Genomic DNA, 25,448 nt, shown 5'->3' on the forward strand with positions numbered 1-25,448 from the left:
AATTTTTCCAATGGTGGGTAATGCAACAGACCATGACACCCATTAAAACCCACGGTATATATCGTTTTTAAAATACATGTGATCATTGATCATAGAAAGTTAACTACTGGAAATGAAACAGGCTTACAGTTTATTTTTATTTATTTTAATTTTTTTTGAAGATTTTCTGGTAGTTGATATTTAGCTTTCAAGCCCACCAGCAACCATCATTTGACATGAAAAGGTTTTGAGCACCACTGATATTTGTTTAATCGGCCTAATGTGTTAATTACTTATTCTAGTTGACATTAGGCTCTGTCAGTATTATGCATACGTTTTGGAGAGTGCTCAGAGCACCCAGAGAATGAATAGTATTTCCTTTACCGGTGGCATCCACTGCTTTGTGTTAATGTATGTTAATCGGTCATTCTGTTTTTCTGCCTGAGCACACTGCATACATCTAATGGGCGAAACGCCGTTCTTCCATTGGCCGGGAAGCTTTCCAAGCTGACATTAATGAGAGGTCACCCCCCGGCAACTAAGCTCATTAAAACATATTAGTAATCATGTGGACGCCCCAAAACGAGTAAATATAGTCTCTCGCCGTGGGACGCAGAATCCATGACACATACTTTAACTCTTGGCATATGGTGACTCAAAGTGTAAATGCAGTCTCTCACCTTCTCTGCGACTCATTAAAACTCACTTGCACTCTTTTCTCTCTGCGTGGGGACCAGAAATGAAACCTTGTCCCATTGTGGGTCCTAACCCAAGAAACTCCATGTTAATACACTACGGCTTGGCTGTTCCATTATTAGCCTGCGCGTCCAGTGTATGTCTCTTGCTTTAACAGTGCTGCTGGCCTAATTTTTTGCCTAATTTACAGTGGACAGAACAGAAGCATGCTGACGATGTTTGTTCGCTACAGCACTTTGAGTGGAATTTAAAACAGCTTTTGCAAAAGAAGCCTACACATCTGACAGTTTCTCAACCGTCTTGTAGAAACAGCAGAAGTCTACTGTGTATAGTATACCTGATGCTAGCTTAACCCCTAGGACCCTTTCCTGGGCCCTTCTTTACAGCTATACCAAAACTCTATTTGCTATATTGTGAGCTTGAAGATCAGCTATTTTCTATCCCGGAAACAAGAAAAATCTGATACAGGGAAAAAGATCCCTGGGGAGATTTCAGTTTTATTGGAAGACAGAATGACACTCTTGTAGCCATGGGAAATCTGATTGTGTTTCACTCTCCTTGTTCTTTACTGTATATGTCTTATTATCCCCTAAGAGACTAATCAGGGAGAAGCACAAGTCTTAATTGGTGCCTCTTTTCACAGATCTAGACGGCAAATACTTGGAAAGAAAACAACCAAATGAAAAGGGGAAAAATAAATCACTCTTTGGTGCTTTTGGAGATGCATCTGTTGAGTGATCAATAGGCTACCCATCAGTGCAGGGTAACCATACTGTCAGCATGTACTGCGTGTGTGTGTGTGTGCGTGTGCGTGTGCGTGTGCGTGTGCGTGTGCGCGCGCGTGTGTGTGTGTGTGTGTGTGTGTGTGTGTGTGTGTGTGTGTGTGTGTGTGTGTGTGTGTGTGTGTGTGTGTGTGTGTGTGTGTGTGTGTGTGTGTGTGTGTGTGTGTGTGTGTGTGTGTGTGTGTGTGTGTGTGTGTGCGTGCGTGCGTGCGTGCGTGCGTGCGTGCGTGCGTAGCTGTGTGTGTGTGTGTGTGCGTGGCTGCGTAAGTGTGTACGGCGACAGTGCCATACTTGAGGCCTTCACAGAGATAAAATGATCAGAATGTCGCTGATCAGAGCTGTGTGTTCTGAATGAGGATAACAGCGTTTTGCTCGCCGGGTTTGAAGTGCATAGTGTGTGTGTGTGTGTGGGGGGGGGGGGGTTTGCGTGCGTGCTGTTCAGACGCCATATGTTGCCAGCTAGTGAGGGACACTGGGAAAAGCACTGAAAGTACAAGGAGAAAAGCAGGACGTTGCTGTCGGGCAGAAACCTCATATCTCCATATTTCAACTTTTCATGTTGTTTTTTAGTAAATGAATGGCCTACTTCGTCATACAAGAATGTTGCACAAAAGCAGTGAAAACAGCCGATTTAGCAGCTCAAATCGCAACACTGTATACATTGTATATTCACTATTTCAATGTAAAAAACATTTGTTACAAAGAAGTAACATTTTTGGACATACAAGGTTTCCACCGACAGAGACGGTGGGAGAGTCAGCGCTTCCTCATTTATAGCTTCCTGCCGAGACGCATGTCACTGAACGCTGCGGTGTTCTAATTGCTGTGCTAACGACGTGATGCTACCTGTTACGTTGCCGCCGCACCGCTTTGTTTAATTCCGTGCTGCTGCCGTGGCGGCTCATTCATGTGCAACGGTTTGGATTTGTATATCGCACTTGTATCCTACTTTGGCACATAAACCTTTCAGCGCAAACTGCTTTAGCATGCAGCGGGATGTTCTTCCTCCTCGTGTTGGCATTTAAGCTGAAAGGCTGTCCGTCACGTGCCTTGAATGTGTGACTGCCTATACCGTATTTACTGTAAGTGCAGGACCTTCACTGTTAGACAATTACAAACTGCAATTTAGGCGTTTAGCAGACACTCTTAGTCAGAGCGAACAGAACAGAACAAACAAGATTAACCTCCAGACAGTTGGAACGGGGTATGCCCTATATGGAGGAATGCAGCCCAGGCAGCTCAGGAACCTGATGGATAGGAAATTATGGAGGGCAGCAATTCAGGAATCCCGAGTTGGTGTTGGCTAGACCTCACTCTCACAGCAACTAAGTAACTAACTACTAAGTAAGCAGAATAAGCTTGGACGGGGACTGCCCATAATTCCGACATCCTTTTACTCCGACTACGTGGCTTCACGTGCGGTTATAGGGTTAGGCATAGTAATGGGGCGAGTCGGACCAACGCGCAATGTCGGAATAATGCGCCATTGGAACAATTACACGGCACCAACATAGACTCTACTCTAGTCAACAAACAACTGGGTTGTTTGTTGACACACACACACACACACACACACACACACACACACACACACACACACACACACACACACATAAATAATAAGGAGAAAGGAAGCTCAGCGGGCTGCAAATACATTCACCTCAGATCCATGTTGTAACAAGCACCAATAAAACCAAATAAAACGGGGATAAATTGAAATAAAGCGCTGCAGATTGAAAGGAGAATACGTTACGGAGGGGCAGGGTGAGCGGAGAGAATGGGCAGATGGGAGAGAGAGAGAGAGAAAATGAGAGAAACAAGGGGGCGGTGGGGGTTCTCCTCATATTGAAGAGTGAATTGCGGAGAGCAGAAGAGGGGACACATGGGGAGGGGAGGACCGTGACGGAGAGGCTGAGATGGAAGATAGAGAGAGAGAGATAGAGGAATCAAGAGGGGAGATGGAGGGGAAGAGAGAGTGAGAGTCAAGAGCAGCCAACCATTATTACTACTGACCCTCCTTGATACTCAATACAACTGCTTTATTAGCTCGCTCTCTGGCTGCACTGCTGTGCGTGCGTGCGTACATGCGTGGGTACATGTGTGCGTACATGCGTGCGTACATGCGTGCGTACATGCGTGCGTGCGTGAAAGTATTCTTCCAGGCAAGTGGAGAATTGTATGGGCAGCAATCTGAATTGTTGACGTAGGAGGATTGGAATAGGAGAATGGACGAGATGTGTGCAGTATAGGAGAGGATAGATAGGGGTACGTGTGTGTGTGTGTGTGTGTGCCCGCAAAACGGGCAAGATATGTGCGTGTGTGTGTTTCCTATTTAAAAGTGACTGCAGAGGAAGTAAAGGTATTTATAGTGGTGTGTGCGCGTGTGCATGCGTGTGTGTGTGTGTGTGTGTGTGTGTGTGTGTGTATAGTGTATAATGTTATGTAAATAATAATAATATTAATAATTGTCCGTGCGTGTGTGCGTGCGCCCACACGCGTGCACGCGTGTGTGTCGTGTGGGGTCAGAACACCGTGTGGGGTCAGAACACCTGGCACATGCCATCAACATTAGAGAGAGAGAGCTCTGGGAGAGACTGAGAGAGAGAGAGAGAGGGAGAGAGAGAGAGAGAGAGAGAGAGAGAGGTGTGGGTAGAGCAGTATTTTTAGTGTTATAAATGGGGTGCTGGCGCCAGGCGAGCAGACAGGCAGCCGGATGCTGCCCTTTAGTGTTGTGCCTAAATGGGCTCTTTGGGCTATTATATTCTATATGTTTGGGTTATACAATCACTTTTAAAATAGGGCCTATCTTACAATAACTGCACCGAATCTCTGTACAATTTAGGCATTTAGGCATTACTTTGTAGTGCTATGTCTACATAAAAATGATATAAGTCTTGTTACAAAACCATATGTCTAGGGGTAAAAGGTAATGTAATATAGATAGGAGAAACGGAAACCAAGGCCTAATACAATCATTTATTCAAAAGCATATGAATAAATTATAAGAATCAACAAGTTTACAAAATAAATGGCTCTTTTAACTCACATGAACAAATAAACGGAATCCAAAACAAAACTAAAGTTATTCCTTTCCGAAGGGAGATAACTGGTCTAACAAAAGGTTCAACTTCACAAATAAAGAAACAAACAAAACAGTTGGCGACATGTAGCAGTACGGCGGATGGGGGAAAGACCTTGGAAGTGTTTCCCCAGCGCTGGGCTGGGCATGAATGGGCTATGTAGTGAGAGAGCCGCGGCCGCTAGCTCGCTCACGTGACCGTCAGCCAATCAGGGAGGTTGATCAGACCTCCATGGTCATGGCCAACAGGGTTACCCCAGACACACAGCTGATGACAATCAGTCTGTCTGAAAACCCATTAGTATACTCTGCATGGGAGGAGAGTTAGTCTAATACAGGTTCATAACAACTGCTGCACAGATATAGATATATATATATATATTAGAAGACATCTAGGCCTAAGATAATCCACATACATATATATATACTATAACAATATACCACCATATAAATATATATATACTATTAGCAATAAACATACATATATATTTATAATCCAAAATAACACTCATAAATCATAACACTCATACCTAATCATAACCACACACGACCATAGTCGTGACACCCCCCTTCCCGAAAAGAAGTTATATCCCCAAATAACTTCTTCTCAAAGAAGAGAGCACCTTAAACCCGGGAAAGGGCATCCGCAAGGACATTGTCCGTCCCCTTCTTGTGGCGAATTTCCACTTCAAAGTCCTGTAGCATCAAGGACCATCTCATCAGTCTTTGATTTGAATTTTGCATTTGCCTCAGGAACACAAGGGGATTATGGTCAGTATAGACAACAATAGGCAACGGGCTTGAGCCAACATATACCTCGAAAAATTGTAATGCAAGTAACAGGGCGAGAGCTTCCTTCTCAACGGTACTATAGTTACCCTGCGCTGAATTAAATTTCTTTGAATAGTAACAGATGGGATGATCGATATCCTGAAGATCCTCCTGGAGCAGGACAGCACCGGCGCCACAGGCGCTGGCATCCACCTCCAGCTTGAACGGTTTGGTGAAGTCGGGCGCAGCCAGGACTGGAGTGCTGCAGAGGAGAGCCTTGCAGGATTCGAACGCTAACTGACAGGCAGGCGACCAGATAAATACTCTTTTGACGCTAGTCAGCGTAGTCAGCGGCGCAGTGACGGCAGCAAAATTTTTGCAAAACCCCCGGTAGTAACCTGCCATGCCCAAAAACCGGCGGAGCTCACGCCTAGTCCTTGGCACAGGATATTCTAGAATAGCCTGGATTTTTGCATTAATAGCACGTACCTGGCCCTGACCAACCTGCTTCCCAAGATACGTTACGGTCGCACAACCAAATTCACATTTTGACAAATTTAATGTCAGGTTAGCCTCTCCTAACCGCTGAAAAATCTGTCTCAAAGTGTGTATATGCTCAAGCCAAGTATCATTATATGCCACAACATCGTCCAAATAAGTCTCTGTATTGTCCACGCCTCTTAGTACATTATTCATTAATCTTTGAAATGTCGCTGTTGCATTTCTTAAGCCAAATGGCATCACTGTATATTGGTATAAACCGTCTGGTGTCACGAATGCACTGATCTCTGATGCACGGGGTGTCAAAGCCACTTGCCAATAACCCTTTAGCAAATCCAATTTAGTTACAAATTTAGCAGACCCCACCCGATCCACGCAATCCAACATCCTCGGGAGCGGATAACTGTCAGCCTGCGTTATATTGTTAACCTTACGAAAATCTGTACAAAACCGCTGGCTCCCGTCAGCCTTAGGCACCAGCAAGCAGGGACTAGACCACGCACTGCTGCTATGGACAGCCAGCCCGTTCTCTAACAAGTAGTCAACCTCTTTTCGTAGTAAAGCACGCTTGGTTGGATTAACCCGATAGGCATGTTGCTTAATAGGAGGGCAATCCTTCTGTACAATTACATCATGAGAAAGGGCTGATGTGCATGATGGGTTATCTGAAAACAGATTCACATTATTTTCCATCAAATCAATAATGTCTGCTTGCGCCTGGGGACCCAAATGTTTTAAATACCCCGGTAAATCATTCAATATTTCAGAGTTCTGTAGACGTGACCCAGCCGAACCTTTTACACGCAGCCCATCACTCTCAGGGGAATAAAGTGACGGCGCTGCTGCAGAAAGTGAGGCGACAACTGCGGGAATAACAGGAGTATCTGACTCGGTGCGAGCCAGATACGGCTTGAGCATATTCACATGACAAACCCTTGTCTTTTTGCGACGATCGGGCGTCAAAATCACATAATCCGTTTCACTTATTTTTTTGTCAATCACATAAGGACCACTGAATTTGGCCTGGAAGGCTGAGCTTTGCAGTGGGAGCAGCACCAACACCCTCTGACCCACAGCAAACACTCTATGCACAGCCTTCCTGTCAAACCATGCCTTCATTTTACCTTGAGCTTTACTCAGAAAGCTGCTAGCCATCTGTCTGGCCTTGTGCAATCGCTCGCGAAACCCCGCAACAAAATCCAATACATTAGTCACCGGCGAGTTTGCGTTGGCTAATAAGCCCTCTCGAAACGCACGCAACGGCCCGCGCACCGTATGGCCAAACACCAGCTCCGCTGGGCTAAACCCCAGCGACTCCTGTACGCTCTCTCTTACTGCCAGCATAAGATAAGGCAAGCCCTCGTCCCAGGCTTTACCAGTTTCGTGACAGTATTTCTTCATCATCGCTTTCAACGTCTGGTGAAACCGCTCAAGCGCGCCCTGGGACTCAGGATGATAAGCGCTAGAGTGTCTGTGTTCTATGCCAAGGGTGGAAGCAACTTGAGCAAATAATTTTGACATGAAATTTGAGCCCTGGTCACTTTGAAGATACCGGCAAAAACCAAAAGTAGAGAAAAAGCTAGAAAGCGCTTTAATAACTGGTCTCACTTTTAGTGTGCGTAATGGGAACGCTTCTGGGTAGCGCGTTGCACTACACATTACAGTAAGAAGGTATTTGTGACCAGATTTTGTGGTCGGTAATGGACCGACACAGTCAATCATGATGTGCTCAAATGGTTCACCCACAGCAGGGATCGGTTTCAACGGCGCGGGCGGAATAGTCTGGTTTGGCTTCCCCGTCATCTGACACACATGACAAGTGCGGCAGAAGTCAGTAACAGACGCATTCAAACCCGGCCAGAAAAAATAGCGTAGGATGCGGTCATAAGTTTTACGAATGCCCAGGTGGCCAGAAATGTTGTCGTGAGCCAGACTGAGAATCTGGGAACGGAAACCCTGAGGTACCACAACCTGACGCACCACATTCCATTTCAAGTCACCGATAGCCGCTGGAAACCATTTACGCACAAGGAGGCCATCCTCTACACTATATGCACTCGGCCCAGCAGCATCACCCACTTTGGTAACTGCCTCCCAGCACACAGAGAGAGAGCGATCGTGCTTCTGCGCATGCGCAAATGTTTCCCTATCGATATCAAACCCAAAATCACTTTTAGTAGCCAGCAAGCTTTTCCTAGCCCGCTTACGCGGTGTCTGTGGGGCATCACCCACTGGTCGCTCGGCACACAAGAAAGTGTCACACAACGTAGCCTCGTCATCAAACTCTTTCGATTGTGCGCGAGTCACAGCACAACCCGGAAACACAGTGGGTGGGGCTCCCAGCGCAGGCATAGCTACGTTAGCCACAGGCTTTTCAACCACTTCTAGCGACGCAAACACTTTTTCCCCAGCTATGTCGTTGCCAAGAATCATCCCCACACCTTCAATGGGTAAACTTTCACGTAACCCGATCTGCACAAGACCAGAAACAAGTGGAGAGCGTAGGTGGATCATATGCAATGGAGCGCGAGAGGATATCATTTCCACGCCCAAAACCAATGCATCGGAACCACAAAAGGTATTCTCCGCAAATGGCAGTACACTCTGTAAAATAAGGGACTGTGAGGCGCCTGTATCACGCAAAATGGTGATAGGAACGCGCTCATTTTCCTTATCAGACAGAGAGACTGAGCCATGCAAAATAAAGGGATCAAAACACTCCTCTACCTCCGCCCGGACAGCCATAGCTGTCTCGGAAGCAGACCGAGGAATAGTATGCACAAACCCCACACCCTTTGGTTTTTTTGAATACACATTTCCATTTCCATTCTCTTTCTGCTGCTTATGTTGTACTTTAGGGCAGCGAGAAACCAAATGGCCCATTTCATGACAGTAAAAGCAAGCACGATTGTCAGGCGCTGCACTTGCGCCCCTCGGTGGACTTTTCGGCTGTGACAATTTGTGCTGTTTTTTCTGCATGTTGAACAGACCCTCCCCGCTACGCGCCGGAGAAACACCCGACCGGTGCGTCAGATCATATTCATCGGCCCTCACAGAGGCTTTAGCAATTGAGTTAATCTTTTGTTCCTCAAGATAGACAACAATACGATCTGGGATACATGATTTGAAATCTTCAATCACTATCAGCTCAGTAAGCTGCTCAAAAGTGTGTACGTTGCTCGCGTTGCACCATTTCCTAAACAATGTGGCTTTTTCACTGCCAAATTCCACAAACGTTTGAGTAGAGGATTTTTGAGCGGCCCTATATTTTTGCCTATAATGTTCAGGCACCATTTCGAAACCGCTAAGGATAGCCGCCTTTACGACATCATAACATAGGCTCTCATCCACCGTGAGTGCGCTACAGATATCCTGTGCTCTACCTGTCAACTTACATTGGAGTAGCAAACTCCAGAATTCCCTGGGCCACTTAACAGCACCAGCAATTCGTTCAAAAGCACAAAAGTAGTTATCCAACTCACCCTCCTTGAACGCAGGTACCAATGCGATTTGTTTGCTTATGTCGAACGCTGCCACTCCTCTGGAACCTGGGGGTGACCCGTGTTGCTGCTGGGAGGCGGGCGCCCCTGCGGACGCCTCGTCGGGGTAGGTCTGGCCTCGCAGGCGTGCCATGTCGAGCTCATGTCTCTGACGCTGTAGTTTGCACTCCTCGCTCTTCAGCGTTGTTAGTGCTATTTCCAGCTCAAGCTCCCGGAGGCGCAGAACCCCCCCTATGTCCTGAGGACTCCCCCCAGTGCCCCGTGGGTAATCATGTGGGGCCTGAGCAGACGGGTCCCCCGCGGGATCCTCGCCCTGCTCTAACACACCCGTAGTGTCAGACTGATTGGCCCCACTGGAACTCGGTTCTGCGACAATGAGTGATATGTCTCCCCCCTCACTCTCATCTGACAGCATCGTAATGACTCCCTGTGAAAGCAACTGCCGTGAGACAGCTGCGAAAATCGCCTCTTTCTTTTTGGTACCGTGCGGTAAAGGAACGTTAAATTGTTTGGCAATACTGTACAATTCCCAATATGAGCACTGTTGTAGCTCCTCAAGCGACAGGACATCCGTACTAGCACCCTGGTCATCAGAGGCCATACCACCGCAACAAAATCTGCTACTCAAACTGGTGCGAGCAACATACTCACCATTAATACTCCCCAATCCGTCTACCACCAAAAGCAATACTAGCAAAACAAAAAACATAACCAACTGAACAACTGAATCCTTAATTTGTTTTTTGAAACGGACGGGCTCCCAAATATGTTACAAAACCATATGTCTAGGGGTAAAAGGTAATGTAATATAGATAGGAGAAACGGAAACCAAGGCCTAATACAATCATTTATTCAAAAGCATATGAATAAATTATAAGAATCAACAAGTTTACAAAATAAATGGCTCTTTTAACTCACATGAACAAATAAACGGAATCCAAAACAAAACTAAAGTTATTCCTTTCCGAAGGGAGATAACTGGTCTAACAAAAGGTTCAACTTCACAAATAAAGAAACAAACAAAACAGTTGGCGACATGTAGCAGTACGGCGGATGGGGGAAAGACCTTGGAAGTGTTTCCCCAGCGCTGGGCTGGGCATGAATGGGCTATGTAGTGAGAGAGCCGCGGCCGCTAGCTCGCTCACGTGACCGTCAGCCAATCAGGGAGGTTGATCAGACCTCCATGGTCATGGCCAACAGGGTTACCCCAGACACACAGCTGATGACAATCAGTCTGTCTGAAAACCCATTAGTATACTCTGCATGGGAGGAGAGTTAGTCTAATACAGGTTCATAACAACTGCTGCACAGATATAGATATATATATATATATTAGAAGACATCTAGGCCTAAGATAATCCACATACATATATATATACTATAACAATATACCACCATATAAATATATATATACTATTAGCAATAAACATACATATATATTTATAATCCAAAATAACACTCATAAATCATAACACTCATACCTAATCATAACCACACACGACCATAGTCGTGACAGTCTACATAAAATGTCGGGGCTAGGGCAAGTGCTACGGCCATGATGGAGTCTGAAGAGGTGGGTTTTCAGACTACGGCGGAAGGTTGGGAGTGAGTCTGTACGTACTGTACATACGTACTATATGTTCGTAATCCACGTATCTCGAGAACACACACATTGCAGATGAATATTTCCGGTTAATCAAAAAAGTAATTGATGTAATAACCGCCACAAAACATTCTAGTTGCAGCCCTAGGTATGTATGTCGATCTGTCCATGATAGCTGTATGTCCCAATATGCAAATATTACTTTTGCATAGTAAACTTGCATACTGTAGTTAGGTAAATGTCAAAATAAAGGCGCTATAGTTCCCAGCAGATGAGGCAGATTTTACTTCCCATAAAACCGGGAGGTATAATGTTCCATTACTCGTATTGTCAAGTCTGATCAATCTTTAGAAGCGTTAATATTCCAAACAAGATGCTTTGTTATATGTCAGAAATTAAGACGTTCTGATCGAAACCATGGAGAGTGCCCTAGATTCAGAGATACAAGGAAGTGAATGCTGCACGCATAAGGCATTGCCTGGCAACGGCCACTGTATAGATTTTAGCGATCCGGTTTCATACCATTAAAAATGACCTAAAGACGTCCCCAGACACCCTGGAACTCCTACAGGTGTAATTATAAAGACGTCTGGGAAAAGATAGTGTTAAATTGTTTCCTTCATGCAGCCAGAAAATAAATCTTTGCTTTTTTGTTCAGGTCTAAAAAGAGAGGCAGGGGTTACCCACACTGAGGATCGAAGCAGGATGTTGTAATTGTGGGGTCAATACATACTTTTAACAGGTTGAGCTGTCAGGGCCCATTAAAATGGGATGGTTTACGATGAATTGTGTTCCTAAATGTTGATAAAAGACGTGCATGGAAAACGAGAACGTTTTCTATTGAATTTCCCTAGAATCAATACATCCATACAATGCGTGCACTCATACTTGATATGTCAAGCAATCACACTCCCCTCTCACACACACACACACACTTATAGCCATTACCAACAGGGCTCATGCATCACAATGTCATGTGATGCCTTGTGAGCTTGCATATCGGCTGGGTTTTTTTTGGCGTGGGACACTGTTCTACGTCAATGTATAAATTAGACTTTGCATTGCATGGCTTTGTGCAGTGTAAAGTAACTAAGTACTTTTACTCAAGTACTGTACTTACAATGTACAATTTTGTTCTGCACTTATACTCCACTACATCTCAGAGGCAAACATTACTCCACTAGAATTATTTGAAAACTTAACTACTACTAGTTACTTTACAAAAGTAGTTACAAAACATACATTAACCACTTCAGCCCTATATACATTTTGGCCATTTGAAAATGATGAGTGCTTTCTACTTTTGGTACTTTAAGTACGTTTTGATAATTATTTTGTACTTTTACTCATGCGGTATTGATACTTTCACGTAAAGTGTCTTTGTACACGCCGCTGCGTCTGTGCACTCCATCACCCAATCTGCAAATCACATTGTTCTCCTTCGCTCTCCCTCTACTCTCTGTCTCTCTCTCTCACACAGCAGTATCACACACTCAATTAACGAACACTTTACATACTGTGAGACACACACAGACAGATGGGCAGAAAGGGAGGGAGAGAGAGAGAGAGAGAGAGACGTGGAGGAAGGCAGATAACGCTTCCTACAGATAGCATGTAGTCGCAGATAAGAGCGCGTAGCGGGAAGGGCTATCTGGATCGCACCCAAACATGAGCTGTGGGACCGTGCACGCTCGCGTGTGTGTGAGAAAGAGATGTGTATGCGTGACAGCAAGGTTTGCTAGATAAAATTATGGCTTAGAAGGGGAACTGATATTGTGTGGGGCTCTACGCCTGTGTGCGTGCGTGCGTGCGTGTGTGCGTGCATGTACATTGGTTTCCTGTGAGTTACTTTAATAAGCCTTATTGAAATGTGTTCTACATTTCCTCTCATCTCCTCATCAGCTTAGGGCAGCATTTGGTGTGTGTGTGTGTGTGTGTGTGTGTGTGTGTGTGTGTGTGTGTGTGTGTGTGTGTGTGTGTGTGTGTGTGTGTGTGTGTGTGTGTGTGTGTGTGTGTGTGTGTGTGTGTGTGTGTGTGTGTGTGTGTGTGTGCGCGCATTCATTAGCTATGCTGCCAGAGTATAAATCTGTCTCACTCTTTATCTTCCAGACAGATTAAAGGCATGACACTGACATTCAAAATTAATTGTGTGCAATTGCTGGAATTTCGGTGACTGTACTTGATGAGCAGTGTGATGTGCTGCTGGAAAAAATCTACTGCTTGCATACGTACGTATGTGTGTGCATAGTATGTATTAATTATTCTGTCTCTCTGCTTCCCCCTAGCTGTGCAAATGGCTACTACGGCCAGCCCACCGTGCCGGGAGGCTCCTGTCGTCCCTGCGATTGCCATGACAACCTGGACTTAGACACGCCCCGCAGCTGTGATCCAATCACCGGCCAGTGTCTGCGTTGTCGCCAAGGTTACGGGGGTGTGGCTTGTGAGACGTGCTCTGAGGGCTTCTATGGTGACGCCATCAATGCCAAGAACTGCCAGCGTGAGTAGACATCGGACAGAGAAACAGCTAACGTACAAGCATGTCCAGCGACACACGCGTTCCACACCACCACAGAGTGCCCGGTGTCGAGTCCGTCGGATAGCCGGTTGTCCAGAACACAAAAGCCTCTGCCCGGGATCTGGCCCCGATCACCCCTATAGCTCCATATCCGCATACACTCCATATATGGGCATGCCTGACAAAGAACTCCATATACTGTATGGGCATGTTCTGACATCACAATGATGTTCTGACATCTATAGACTACTGGGTGGGGCATTCATTTACAACTTGCATCGTTCCAAGTAGGCCTCTACATATACGCTCGACTACATACTGTAGATCAGTGGTTCCCAAAGTTGGGTCCGGGGACCCCCAGGGGTCCTTGAGGGAGTTCCAGGGGGTCCCCAGCTAAATTATAGTTTGGAACCAAATGGACCCTTATGGGTCTGTAACTCTGAGTGTATTTGTACACTCTTAACACAATCTTAAATTAACATTGATTTTACAATATAAATTGGGGGTCCCAGTCCCAGAGATAGAAATGCCATTAAATGGGGGTCCGTAGACTAATGCATGTCAACCTAGGGGCCCTTGAATTTAAACAGGTTGAGAATTACTGCTAGAGCCGTAAAAATATTCTCTTATGGGCGTCTCTGGCATATCTTTTCAAATGGGGGTCCGCAGGCTAATTAGTGTCAATTTGGGGGTCCTTGGCGTGAAAACGTTTGGGAACCACTGCTGTAGATTACATATTACATATATAATATCTTAGATATTGGATTATTCAGCCCATCAGGACATCATTTAACATGGCAGTAGTGGGGATCCTGTCAGTAGAGCTGTCGTGACAAAAGAAAGTATGGACCATTTTGCCCTTTACTATGATTGTCATTTTATAAGCTGGGAATTGTCTTTCATTCCACTGCTCACCATCTGGAAACTGCGCATGTGCGTGCGTGCGTACGTACGTGTGTGCGCCCATGTGTGTGTGTTTGTGTGTGTGTGTGTGTGTGTGTGTTCAATTACACACACGGTATATGTTAGTGTGTTTGTACAGTACATGAGGCAGCAAACAGCTGTGCGTGGTGCAATATCAGACCAATCAACTGACTGCCATATTAAAGAATATAGACAGGGAAATAATGAAAACCAGAGAAGGGTTAGAGATATAGGAACAATATGGAGAGATCAGAGACAGACAGGCAGGCAGGCGGACAGACAGACAGACACGCACGGTCGCATGGACAGGCACAGAGACAGACAGACAGACACGCACGGTCGCACGGACAGGCACAGAGACAGACAGAAAGACAGACACGCACGGTCGCACGGACAGGCACAGAGACAGACAGACAGACAGACACGCACGGTCGCACGGACAGGCACAGAGACAGACAGACACGCACGGTCGCACGGACAGGCACAGAGACAGACAGACACGCACGGTCGCACGGACAGGCACAGAGACAGACAGACACGCACGGTCGCATGGACAGGCACAGAGACAGACAGACGCGCACGGTCGCACGGACAGGCACAGAGACAGACAGACAGACGCGCCGAGAGGCAGAGACTATTAATGTGCATTTGATAGTCCATTGTTCTGTGCGTTTGTTTCCGCCTCTCCGAGCCGGCTAAATGGCCATCGATTAATCAGCCTGATCTATGGCTCTCCTACGGCGGTGATCGGCTGCCCGTGTCTGTGGGATGGAGGGCCGCTATCGATCCTGTGAGAATGACAAAGGGCCACCCGGAATTATTAAAAGACAACTACTCTCTCTCCATCTCTCTTTCTCTGTGATACGCTGTGTCAGTCTATCAATGCCTCTCTGCCTACTTCACTCACTAACTCTCTCTTTCTCTCTCTCTCTCTCTCTCTCTCTCTCTCTCTCTCTCTCTCTCTCTCTCTGTTTCTCGCTGGCTCTGTTTCTCTCTGTGTTTCTTTCAGTCTTAATGAGTTTTATTGAGTGGAGCAGCAGAGTTCAGGGAGAGTGTCTGTGCTGTAATGAATAGACTGTATAAAAATCCTCTACTTTCTCACCGGTTGTCATCAGTCCCATCCGCAGCCGTTGGACAGGAGACATGTTGTGTCTGTACTAATAAGGCCTCAGGGTTTTAATTCACGTGTTTGGGGAATCTGACGCATCTCGCGTTTTGGAGGCAAAACGCCATCTTTAGATTTAGATCTATGCTTTAGGACGTTGTCAGTTTGTCAGAAGTGCATGGTGGGGATGTGAGTATTCTTCTTTTATGGGGTAAATGGTTTGCAACCTCACAGTAGCCCAGTCAATAAATGGGTTCGGGAGGTCTCATTGGAATGAGCATTCTTCCATGACAGTCAAAAGTCAAATAGTAACTGAAAGGGGCAGTTGTTTGTTTGAGGGATGCAATTAAGTTTCAACAACTCTTTTGATCAGCATTTTCTCTCTCAGTATCCTTCCTGTATTCATGTGTGCCTTGTTTCCCTGCTAGCTCTCATTGTTTTGTTGTCTCCACCAGGCCGAAGGCATGGGGAGAGAGTATGTTTTGTCCGTCCATGTGTGTGTCCGTCTGTCCGTCCGTCCGCCTGTCCATTACCAGCTAATCTCCGGCACCGTTAACCGATGCCAAACTTTCAAAGTTTGCAGAATTGGACCGTTTGGAACAAAAAGCGTCTAATCATGAACGCAGCGTGCAATTTACGTGAGATCTTTCACACACTTTCCTACTAGGCTGAGGAATATATCCCACCCTTTTCACATTGGCCTGTTATAGCGCCGCCAACAGATGGATTTTAGCAAACACACATTTTTGGAACAAAATTAACACTCAGGATTTTACCATGCACATGTAATGATAGCTACAGCCCCGTAAGGGGTCGATTTGAAGTGTTTGTGACCCACCAATCTGCAACACTAAACATGGTAGCCCATGTAAAGTGGTCAGGTGGGTGGGCGTGCATCTTCAGAGCCCGTTTAATTTATTGGACAATCAATCGATTGTGTTCCGTCTTGGATCAATGGAACTGACATTACATAGTACACGTAGATGGTACAGTTCCTATATATTGGTCTTATATTGGTAAATTGGTGTTTTAAAGACAAACTAGCAAGACAGACAATGTTGTATCATCATTAAAATCATAGTGATTTGGCAATTATTTGACGGCTCCCTTGCAATACCCTCGCTGCACACAGGTTGAGAATGACTGATCTATAGTTACATTGTACAGTACATGTGGATGGAACTACAATAGGTGACCAGCTGGAGCTGATCATCATGGCATTGATGTAGTTATGGAACAATGTGAACGCTGTCCACCCACCACAATATCAATCTGACTGATATGCCCATATATGGAGAATCGGAGATCTCTGTATCTGTCAGTCCTTGTCCCCTTTAAGACCATATATGGAGATCTCTGTATCTGCCAGTCCTTGTCCCTATTATGCCCATATATGGAGATCCCTGATATTGCCCATATATTGGCATGAATGAGATGATGTATGATTGCGAACGCAGTGAGCACTTACTATGAGACCTAGCAGATCATGTCTGTCTGTGTGTCTGTCTGTCTGTCTGTCTGTCCCGCTATCCAAATATGGAGTGTGTTGCATCAGCAATCACTCAGCTCCATATATGGGCACAAAAGGGGCCAGGTCCACATATACAGTAACAGCGGGACAGACACACAGACAGACAGACATGATCTGCAGGGTCTCAGCTGCGTTCGCTTCCCGCGTTTGCGCGTCTTACTGGTGATAAGAGCGGCCCTCAATTTCTTTACAGCAATATACAGCTTTTGTCCTCACACGTCTCAATATTTGCCATTGACAATGAAAGGAGAAATGAGGTCAAATGTCCGCCAAATATGACGTAAATCTGTGCCAACACAAACATTAAATGCCATTGACAATGATGGGAACATTTACGTCATACTGTATGTACACGAGCATATTCGGCTAACCAATCACATAAATTCAGTTCAATGAAAGGGGAAATTAGGTCATATGTGCCTCAAATATTATGTCAATTTTGTCCACACACGTCTCATATTGACACTGATCACCATTACATCACTTAATCAACATGAGTTAGACTTTAATATATTAGCGCCTCTCACTTCACACGGGTGTCATTTTTTAATTAGATTTAATTGAGACCCTTTTCATCCCATGGGGGGAATTCAGTTTCAGCTTCACCTAATGTTAGCTGCTGAGTGCTGCCCACAGCTGAGCGAGGATGGGGGAGCAGGTCAGGTCGTACAAAAACTACATGAGTGAGATTTGATTTAATTTTTTTCAAATAAGGGACGTCCAGGGTGTCCACTGTCCAGGTAGTTGGTATGAGTGGACTAATGGTTGTGAGACAGGCTTCAACCAAAAGATGTGGAATATTAACGTTGGATAGATGCAGATTACATAATTGCTTCATAACAGGACAGAACAGAGTGTGTTAAAAAAAAAGATTTCACACACCAACAAGGCTAGCGCTGTAGCGACTAAACAGAATGCATCCCAGATGGTCCCCAGAGGGTGAAGCTAGGAGGTAGGTGTGTGTGTGTGTGTGTGTGTGTGTGTGTGTGTGTGTGTGTGTGTGTGTGTGTGTGTGTGTGTGTGTGTGTGTGTGTGTGTGTGTGTGTGTGTGTGTGTGTGTGTGTGTGTGTGTGTGTGTGTGTGTGTGTGTGTGTGTGTGTGTGTGTGTGCGTGGGTGGGTGTGAGCAAGATAGCGGGAATAGGAGTACATGTAATAAATGTGTAGGTGTAATCTCGCCTGTGCGTAATGCTAAATAGAAGTAGATGCTGTAGGTATAGCGTTCGGCGTTCGCGCATGTGCGTGCGTAAATGTGTGCGTAAGTGCGTGCGTGTGTGCATGCGTCCATGCGTAAATGCGTGGTTGGGTGGACATCTGCTGTACCCCTCTCAGTCTTTCGTCCCACACGCTGGTCTGTCCTTCTGTCTCTCTGTCTCTGACAGGAGAGAATGGCAGGAGGTAGAACAAGTTCTGTGTGGCGGAGTGCTGTGTCTATGTGTTTGTGTGTTTGGTGTGGGGGCAGAGAGAGGGAGAGAAAGACAGAGAGAGGGGGGGGGGGTAGAGCATTGTGGTGGGTGGACAGCGTTCACATTGTTCCATAACTACATCAATGCCATGATGAGCAGCTCCAGCTGGTCACCTATTGTAGTTCCATCCACATGCACTGTACAATGTAACTATAGATCAGTCATTCTCAACCTGTGTGCAGCGAGGGTATTGCAAGGGAGCCGTCAAATAATTGCCAAATCACTATGATTTTAATGATGATACAACATTGTCTTGCTAGTTTGTCTTTAAAACACCAATTTACCAATATAAGACCAATATATAGGAACTATACCATCTACGTGTACTATGTAATGTCAGTTCCATTGATCCAAGCCGGAACACAATCGATTGATTGTCCAATAAATTAAACAGGCTCTGAAGATGCACGCCCACCCACCTGACCACTTTACATGGGCTACCATGTTTAGTGTTGCAGATTGGTGGGTCACAAACACTTCAAATCGACCCCTTACGGGGCTGTAGCTCCAAGAGTGCACAAATGACCCTCGCGGGTGCATTTGGTTACATTTGTGCATGCTCTGAGTTAAATAAATGACCAGTATTTTACTGCATAGTGGCTACCTCTCGCTCTGACATTTCACAGAAATTATAGAAATGTCAGATGTGTCTCTGTAAATGTGTTGTGCCGATTTGAATCATCCTAGACTGAACACAGTCTGTACTGTACTGTACTGTACTGTACTGCACTGCAATGTATTCTAGAACTGACTAGAATAGAAATAGAATGCCTTTAATGACCATGACAAGCATTTACTTGTATGCATGCCGTTGCTTCGCACACGTTTGAAATACTGTTTTAAGTAATACAACAAAGTTGATACCCTCTCCTCTCCTCTCTGCAGCCTGTCATTGCCACACTAACGGCTCAGTGTCAGAGGCGTGCAACAAGGAAACAGGCCAGTGCCATTGCAGAGAGCATGTCATTGGAAAGAAGTGTGATGAGTGCATGGTGAGTATGTCCGTACACGCCATCCACATGCACTTTCTAACCATTTCCTTTTCACTTTCGCAACCAGTAGTCCACGGACCGTTGGGAAAAATTAATATGTAAAAACAAATTTATGAAATAATATTATGCTAGTGGTCCCAAAGCTAAAAGAAAAAGGTAGGGATTCACCGACGCTTGCGGAACTCTTCTAAAGCCTCGTTCCTGACCGCATCACTGGCGTGCCAATAATCACGATAAAGCACACCCTCTCATGTAATATTGCTTAAATCATTGGATGTACTGAATTCAGACCGTAAAGGGTAATTGGTGCGATTGGAACTAAAAGAAGAAAAGCACAAAATGTATTATTTCGTCTCTGTCGGGTGGAAAACCTCATTATGTCTAAAGCTGTTACTTTTTGGATTCAAATAAAAAAATGGCAGATCTACAAGCTCTGTAGGAAAAAGCTTTCACACACCTATAAATCAGGCGTATGCACAGGTGCGTAGGCCAGTGGACATCAACGAAAGGGATGAAAACACACTCTGTATCTGCTCGGTACATGAGTATTTTCTTTTAATAATGCAACATTTGGGTTCCTCCGGACCTTCTTCAGGCATTATCTACAAGATCACAATGTGTCGCTTTGGCTTTGCACTGCATTGCGAGCTTCATGGAGATCTGCTATTTTTGACACTTGTGTGACGCTGCAGTATGATCAAGTAAAAACACAGAAAAGTTAAAATATGGAGATAAGAGGTTTCTGCCCGACAGCAACAATGTTACTTTATTGAAAATTCAATTTGTTCCGTTCTCTTTTCCACCTCGTTTTATTATCACTAGATGGAATCACTTCCCTTTCTCTGTTTGAGTCGGGCTTTTATCTGAAACTGTGGGCAAACAGCTTTTCCATTTAGATGTGTTTACTGTCTGATGCTTGTCAGAGGCAACCTATTGAGCATTTTGGATTAGCGACACGGTGAACCTTGAACATCATGAATTACTGTTCGTACTCCCATTCAACAGGCTTTCCACAAAGACAGAGAGTTTTCACCTCAAATGTTTGTTCCCTCCCTGTGTGATGAAAATGTCTCAATTCTCATTTTATCATTTCCCCAAAGACCACAATGTCTAACATGTACAGTATACTGGTTTTTTGTTTGGTTTGTTTTTCAATTTATTCCCCTCTGAACTAATGACCAAGGTTGAAGTTTCAAGGTTTCTTTATTTGGTATATCTTCATAGAGTACATTTCTTTTTGTTCTGGTTCCTCAGACATTGTAGCAGCAATAGGCTAATAGTAATAATGATAATAAGTAAAAGTATACAACAAAAGATTAGCACAAAAATGAAAAAGATTTTTGAAAAATCGGAGAGTAGCAGCATCATCAAAACCAGTTTGACCATAAGGTTGTAGCTCTTAACTACTTAAACCCTATACTTGGTAAATAAGTCAGTTTGATGAGTGCTACAGTAGGTGTACAGAAAAAGGACATACCAAAAAAATGCCTCCAAAAACTTCCAAAAACGAAAATAACAAACTTACATGATATATGCTTCAATTCAAGCACTCAGTCTGGACGTTACTAGTCCTAACACTGCTTTAGGGCAGAGCTTCCCGCCTTATGCCCACCCTTCCCATGTCTCACCATGGACTGACTACATGAAGTCCAACTCAGGCCTCTCCCTAGTGGACCATACCAACTGTCTAAAGACAGGTTTCCCCAAAGCATTCACTTATCCAACTAGTGAACAGGTAACCCAGAAACATTTCCAAACATTTACCGTATAATTGTCAATCCTAAAATGATTAACAATAACCCGTCCCGTTGCAATCATATTAAATAATATGTATTGCCAGACCCAGGCACCCCTGCAACATGGTGCAACCCAATTGAACCCTCCACCTATAAAAGGAGCAGTGGATGCAGTAGTGACTCTTTTGTGACCAGGAAATGAGGATGTGTGAGTAGTGGGTGTTTGACAACATACTATGTTGTCAAACTGTTGGACTTTGAAAGGAATAAAAGTATGTTTGACCAACCAATTGTCTCTGTCCAAATTATGAAATTAAATGAATATATGCCTATAAAACGGTAGAAGTCAAGATCAACTGATTGCTAACTTAGCCGGCATAGTTAAACAGCAAACTGTTGGATAATGACTGAACACTGACGGGTGGGAATACTGAGTAGGAAATTAGGTTATGCCAAACAGAAAATGAAAAACAATTAAACATGTGTGGCTCAAGAGGAAAAGAGAGAAAGCATTCTGTCTTTATCACAGTGTCCCTCAGGGCTCTATACTAGCGCCTCTTCTCTGCATTTGCTCTTTACTGAAAAATGGAAGAGATTGCATGTAGATCTGCTATTTTCCAGCTAAAGTTATCCACAGAATACGGATGCTGGGGTTTAAGTGGTGCAGTTAAGGGTTTCTCACTCCAATAAATCCTGAACATGCTTCAACTCCTCTAACCAACCACACCTTGCCTTCACTTCCTAACCGTCATCGCTCCACGCAGCCCAACTGCTGGTGGGACGCCGAGCGCCAGGAGTGCCTGCCGTGCCGCTGCAGCCCGCAGGGGGCGCTGGCGCAGCGCTGCGACGTCCAGGGTCGCTGCATCTGCCGGCCTGGGTTTGTGGGCCACCGCTGCGACCTGCGGCGCCCTGGCTACGAGAGGCGCGAGACGCGGCGGCCGGTGGAGCGCGTTCCCATGGAGACGGTGCAGCAGAGATGGGGCGGCGGGTCCCGCACAGGGGGCTGTCCCCGGGGGGCGTACAGGCCGAAGGCGGGGGTACAGATGGCACGCAGCACGCGGATGATGACTTTGTGTGCGGTGCTGTTTTACTAAGCGGGTGTGTGTGGCGGTGGGACATTTTGGTATAGGCGTAGAGATTGTGTGTGCGTGCGTTGCGTGCGTGCGTGTCCTCGGGGACTTGCGGACCTAGCACAGGACTGTGAACATTGTGATATTAACGTGTGCAGGCATGGACGTGTGTGTGTGTGTGTGTGTGTGTGTGTGTGTGTGTGTGTGTGCGCGCGTGCGTGTGTTCCAGCTGTCACTGAATAAGGGAGGTATGGGCAGCATGTCTGTGCATGTTTATACACTCTTTGAAAAGATGTGTACTAGGGCTAAAACAGTTGATCTACAAGCTCACAACATGTCACAATGTGACGGTGACGTCAGTGTTTGACCAATTAAAAAGAAAATGTTATCGTCACAATACATCCATAATTATTATTATATTATCGAGGTATTTTGTCAAAAATATCAATATATTATCTTTTGTCCATATCGCCCAGCCCTAATGTGTTATCATTATCATCAAGGCTGAGTGTTGTTCATCATACAGTACATCCTGTAGGGATTATTCAATTATCTTTCAACATGCTTGACTAGCCTTGTCAGTTGCTATTGAACGTGTTGTCACACACCACACGTATTGATGTATTGAAGATACAGCGTATCCTCCTGACTTTATACAGTTGCCTGTCGCAAAACAGGAAGATTAAGTCAATCCAGACATTACCGGTGTTGTTGTTTTTGTATGTGAGCTATCTTGTAATTGCAATGATTTCTCCTGAGGGCAATGTTTAGTCAAAATGATGCTCACTGTGCCTTTGCACTGTTGAATCTGGTGTTTTCAATGGCATGTCTTTGGTGGATTGCTGCTTTGGTAGAGTGTTTTTGTTTGCTGTGATCTTTTGACTGTTTAATTTGTACATTGCATGATCTCTCTCTCTCTCTCTCTCTCTCTCTCTCTCTCTCTCTCTCTCTCTCTCTTCCTTATGTTTGTCATTCAAATAAACATGCTCTGAAAAGGCACGTGGCCCACCCATCTGACTACTCAACACATGATATGTTAAGTGGACAGATGGAAGGACACATTGGAGATTTTTCAAGTGGGCCTTGTTCCAGAAAGTACATTTTGAGGTCAAGATACCAATTTCATCCAATCAGGACGTAGAACTCATACAGGAGGTGATCCCATAAACTTTAAAGTATTGAAGCAAAAACATTGAGCAGAGTAAGCAGACAATATTGGAGCTCTCTTTCTCTCTCTTTCTCTCTCTCTCTCTCTCTCTCTCTCTCTCTCTCTCTCCCCATCCATAACTCGTGTGTGTGTGTGTGTGTGTGTGTGTGTGTGCACAGGCTCAGACGCACGGCATCGCCACCGGGGGCTCGTGCGTGCCGTGCCACTGCAACTCGTTCGGCTCCAAGTCGTTTGACTGTGACGAGGCGGGCCAGTGTCGCTGCCAACCCGGCGTCACCGGGCCCAAGTGTGACCGCTGCTCCCAGGGACACTTCAACTTCCAGGAGGGAGGCTGCACACGTAAGACTCCACTGCTCTAACACAATAGAAAATACGTGTTGAATAGCTCTAAATTCCTCAGCGTTTTCAATCAAATCAGTCATATTGAGCTGCGGTTCTCAACCTTTCAGGCCCTGACACCCCAAAATAATCATATTTGAACTAAACACTTGGAATCGTATGAGGTGAGCCATATTTCATTTAGTTTGTACCACAGATAAATATTGTGAGAATAGCAGATCTACAAGCTGTGAGCTTGATGGTCAGTGGGAACCACTGCTATAGAGCAGGGATTTTCAACCTGTGGGACAAGGACCACCCTAGAAAGATGGGGGGTGCTAGAGGAAAGATCATGGGGTCACCAAAATCATGGGGGAAATGTGCTGAGCAGATTTTGTGTCTGAGCGACTAAAGGGTCAAGAGATACACTAATTTTAAAATATTAATGTTGGCCTATGTGTATAGTTTGTGACGCTAGAGGAAAGATCAATATGTTTCACACTTGAGGCCGTTAATGAGCTCAGCAAATTTCATGGCAGTCTGGTCGTTACCTTTCGAGATATGTTAGTCTCATACAATAGCTGTGTATCGTACTGAATACTGTACTGTATATGTGCATCTGCATATTTTTGTGCATACGTGTCCACTTCACTTTGATTTCCCATAAATTATATATTTTTCCCTCTAAATGATCTGTTTTACCTGCTGTAAAACGGTCGTTTGAAAATGAAATCCAGCCCCATTTTCCAAACGAGGAACCTGTTTGTGCTGAGAGTCCTTAACCTACTTCAAGGCAAAGTGCTTTTGGTCTCATGCTTTTATCAGGTTAATGCCCAATTTATGTCATACGACGGTGTGGAGTGCTGAAGCGTCCACACCACAGTGTGAGCCTGTAGATCGGCTATTTGAGGCACACGACACCACAGTACAACAAAGTATAAATCACGCACAACCCTCCATCAACCCACATAACAAGGACATAGAGTAGCACTTTTAGCTAACAGACCACTTTCCAAAAACAGACCACGGCTGTAGGCTCTAACAAAAGAATGCCCACTCCCACAAGTTGCTGTCCTCATCAGCGTCACAGCTCACCATAGGGTTCTTCTGATTTCCGTATTTATTTCAAAGTTGATTTGATCTTCCTTTTGTAAAGTAAGTTACAGCTGCCCCAGGGGACAGGGAACTCATTCCTTTCAGCCACCACGCATGGCTTATGACTCTGTTTCTTCGGGGGGTGGGTTTATGCAAAGCTTGAAAAAGTTGAATGCTTTATTAAAATGGCGAGAAAGCATGCTTTCAGCCGCTGGCTGTACATTTAAACACATGTTTGAAATTGTTTTGACAGTCTAGGCATTTATTTTTGCTTTAGCGCAGACCTGGCGATGTGGAATTGAAGCCGACAGCATTGTTATAAAAAGAAAGTTCTTAAGTGAGACCAGCCATGACCTGACAAAGCAACCCTTCCAACAGAAGTCAGACTTAGAGATTAACAACTGATCAAATGAATGTCTCCACTGTCACTAATTATAATTAGTGTAACCTAGTGTGACCTCATCTCAGAGTCATTAAAAGTATCTATGTACATGCGGGAGAAAGTAAACGTAAACAGATGATGATGATAATGTTATTGTTTTTAAGTGGTCAAATAAGAGAAATATGTTTCAAGAAGACACAGCTACTGTATATGTTGCCATGAAAGAGAAGCTATAGC

General features: G+C 45.0%; 1 protein-coding gene across 1 annotated transcript in view; it reads left to right on the forward strand.

The window, feature by feature from the left end:
- lama2 (laminin, alpha 2) overlaps positions 1–25,448 on the forward strand; it is a 266,769-nt gene that overhangs the window by 107,804 nt on the left and 133,517 nt on the right. The window contains exons 21-24 of the mRNA XM_080791600.1: positions 13,197–13,408; positions 19,336–19,442; positions 21,943–22,215; positions 23,575–23,755. Of these exons, the coding sequence (XP_080647726.1) occupies positions 13,197–13,408; positions 19,336–19,442; positions 21,943–22,215; positions 23,575–23,755 (773 nt within the window). The remainder of the gene's footprint in view (positions 1–13,196; positions 13,409–19,335; positions 19,443–21,942; positions 22,216–23,574; positions 23,756–25,448) is intronic.

This window comes from Protomyctophum bolini (genome assembly GCF_963924005.1).
Source record: "Protomyctophum bolini genome assembly, chromosome: 19".
Classification (NCBI taxonomy): Eukaryota; Metazoa; Chordata; class Actinopteri; order Myctophiformes; family Myctophidae; genus Protomyctophum; species Protomyctophum bolini.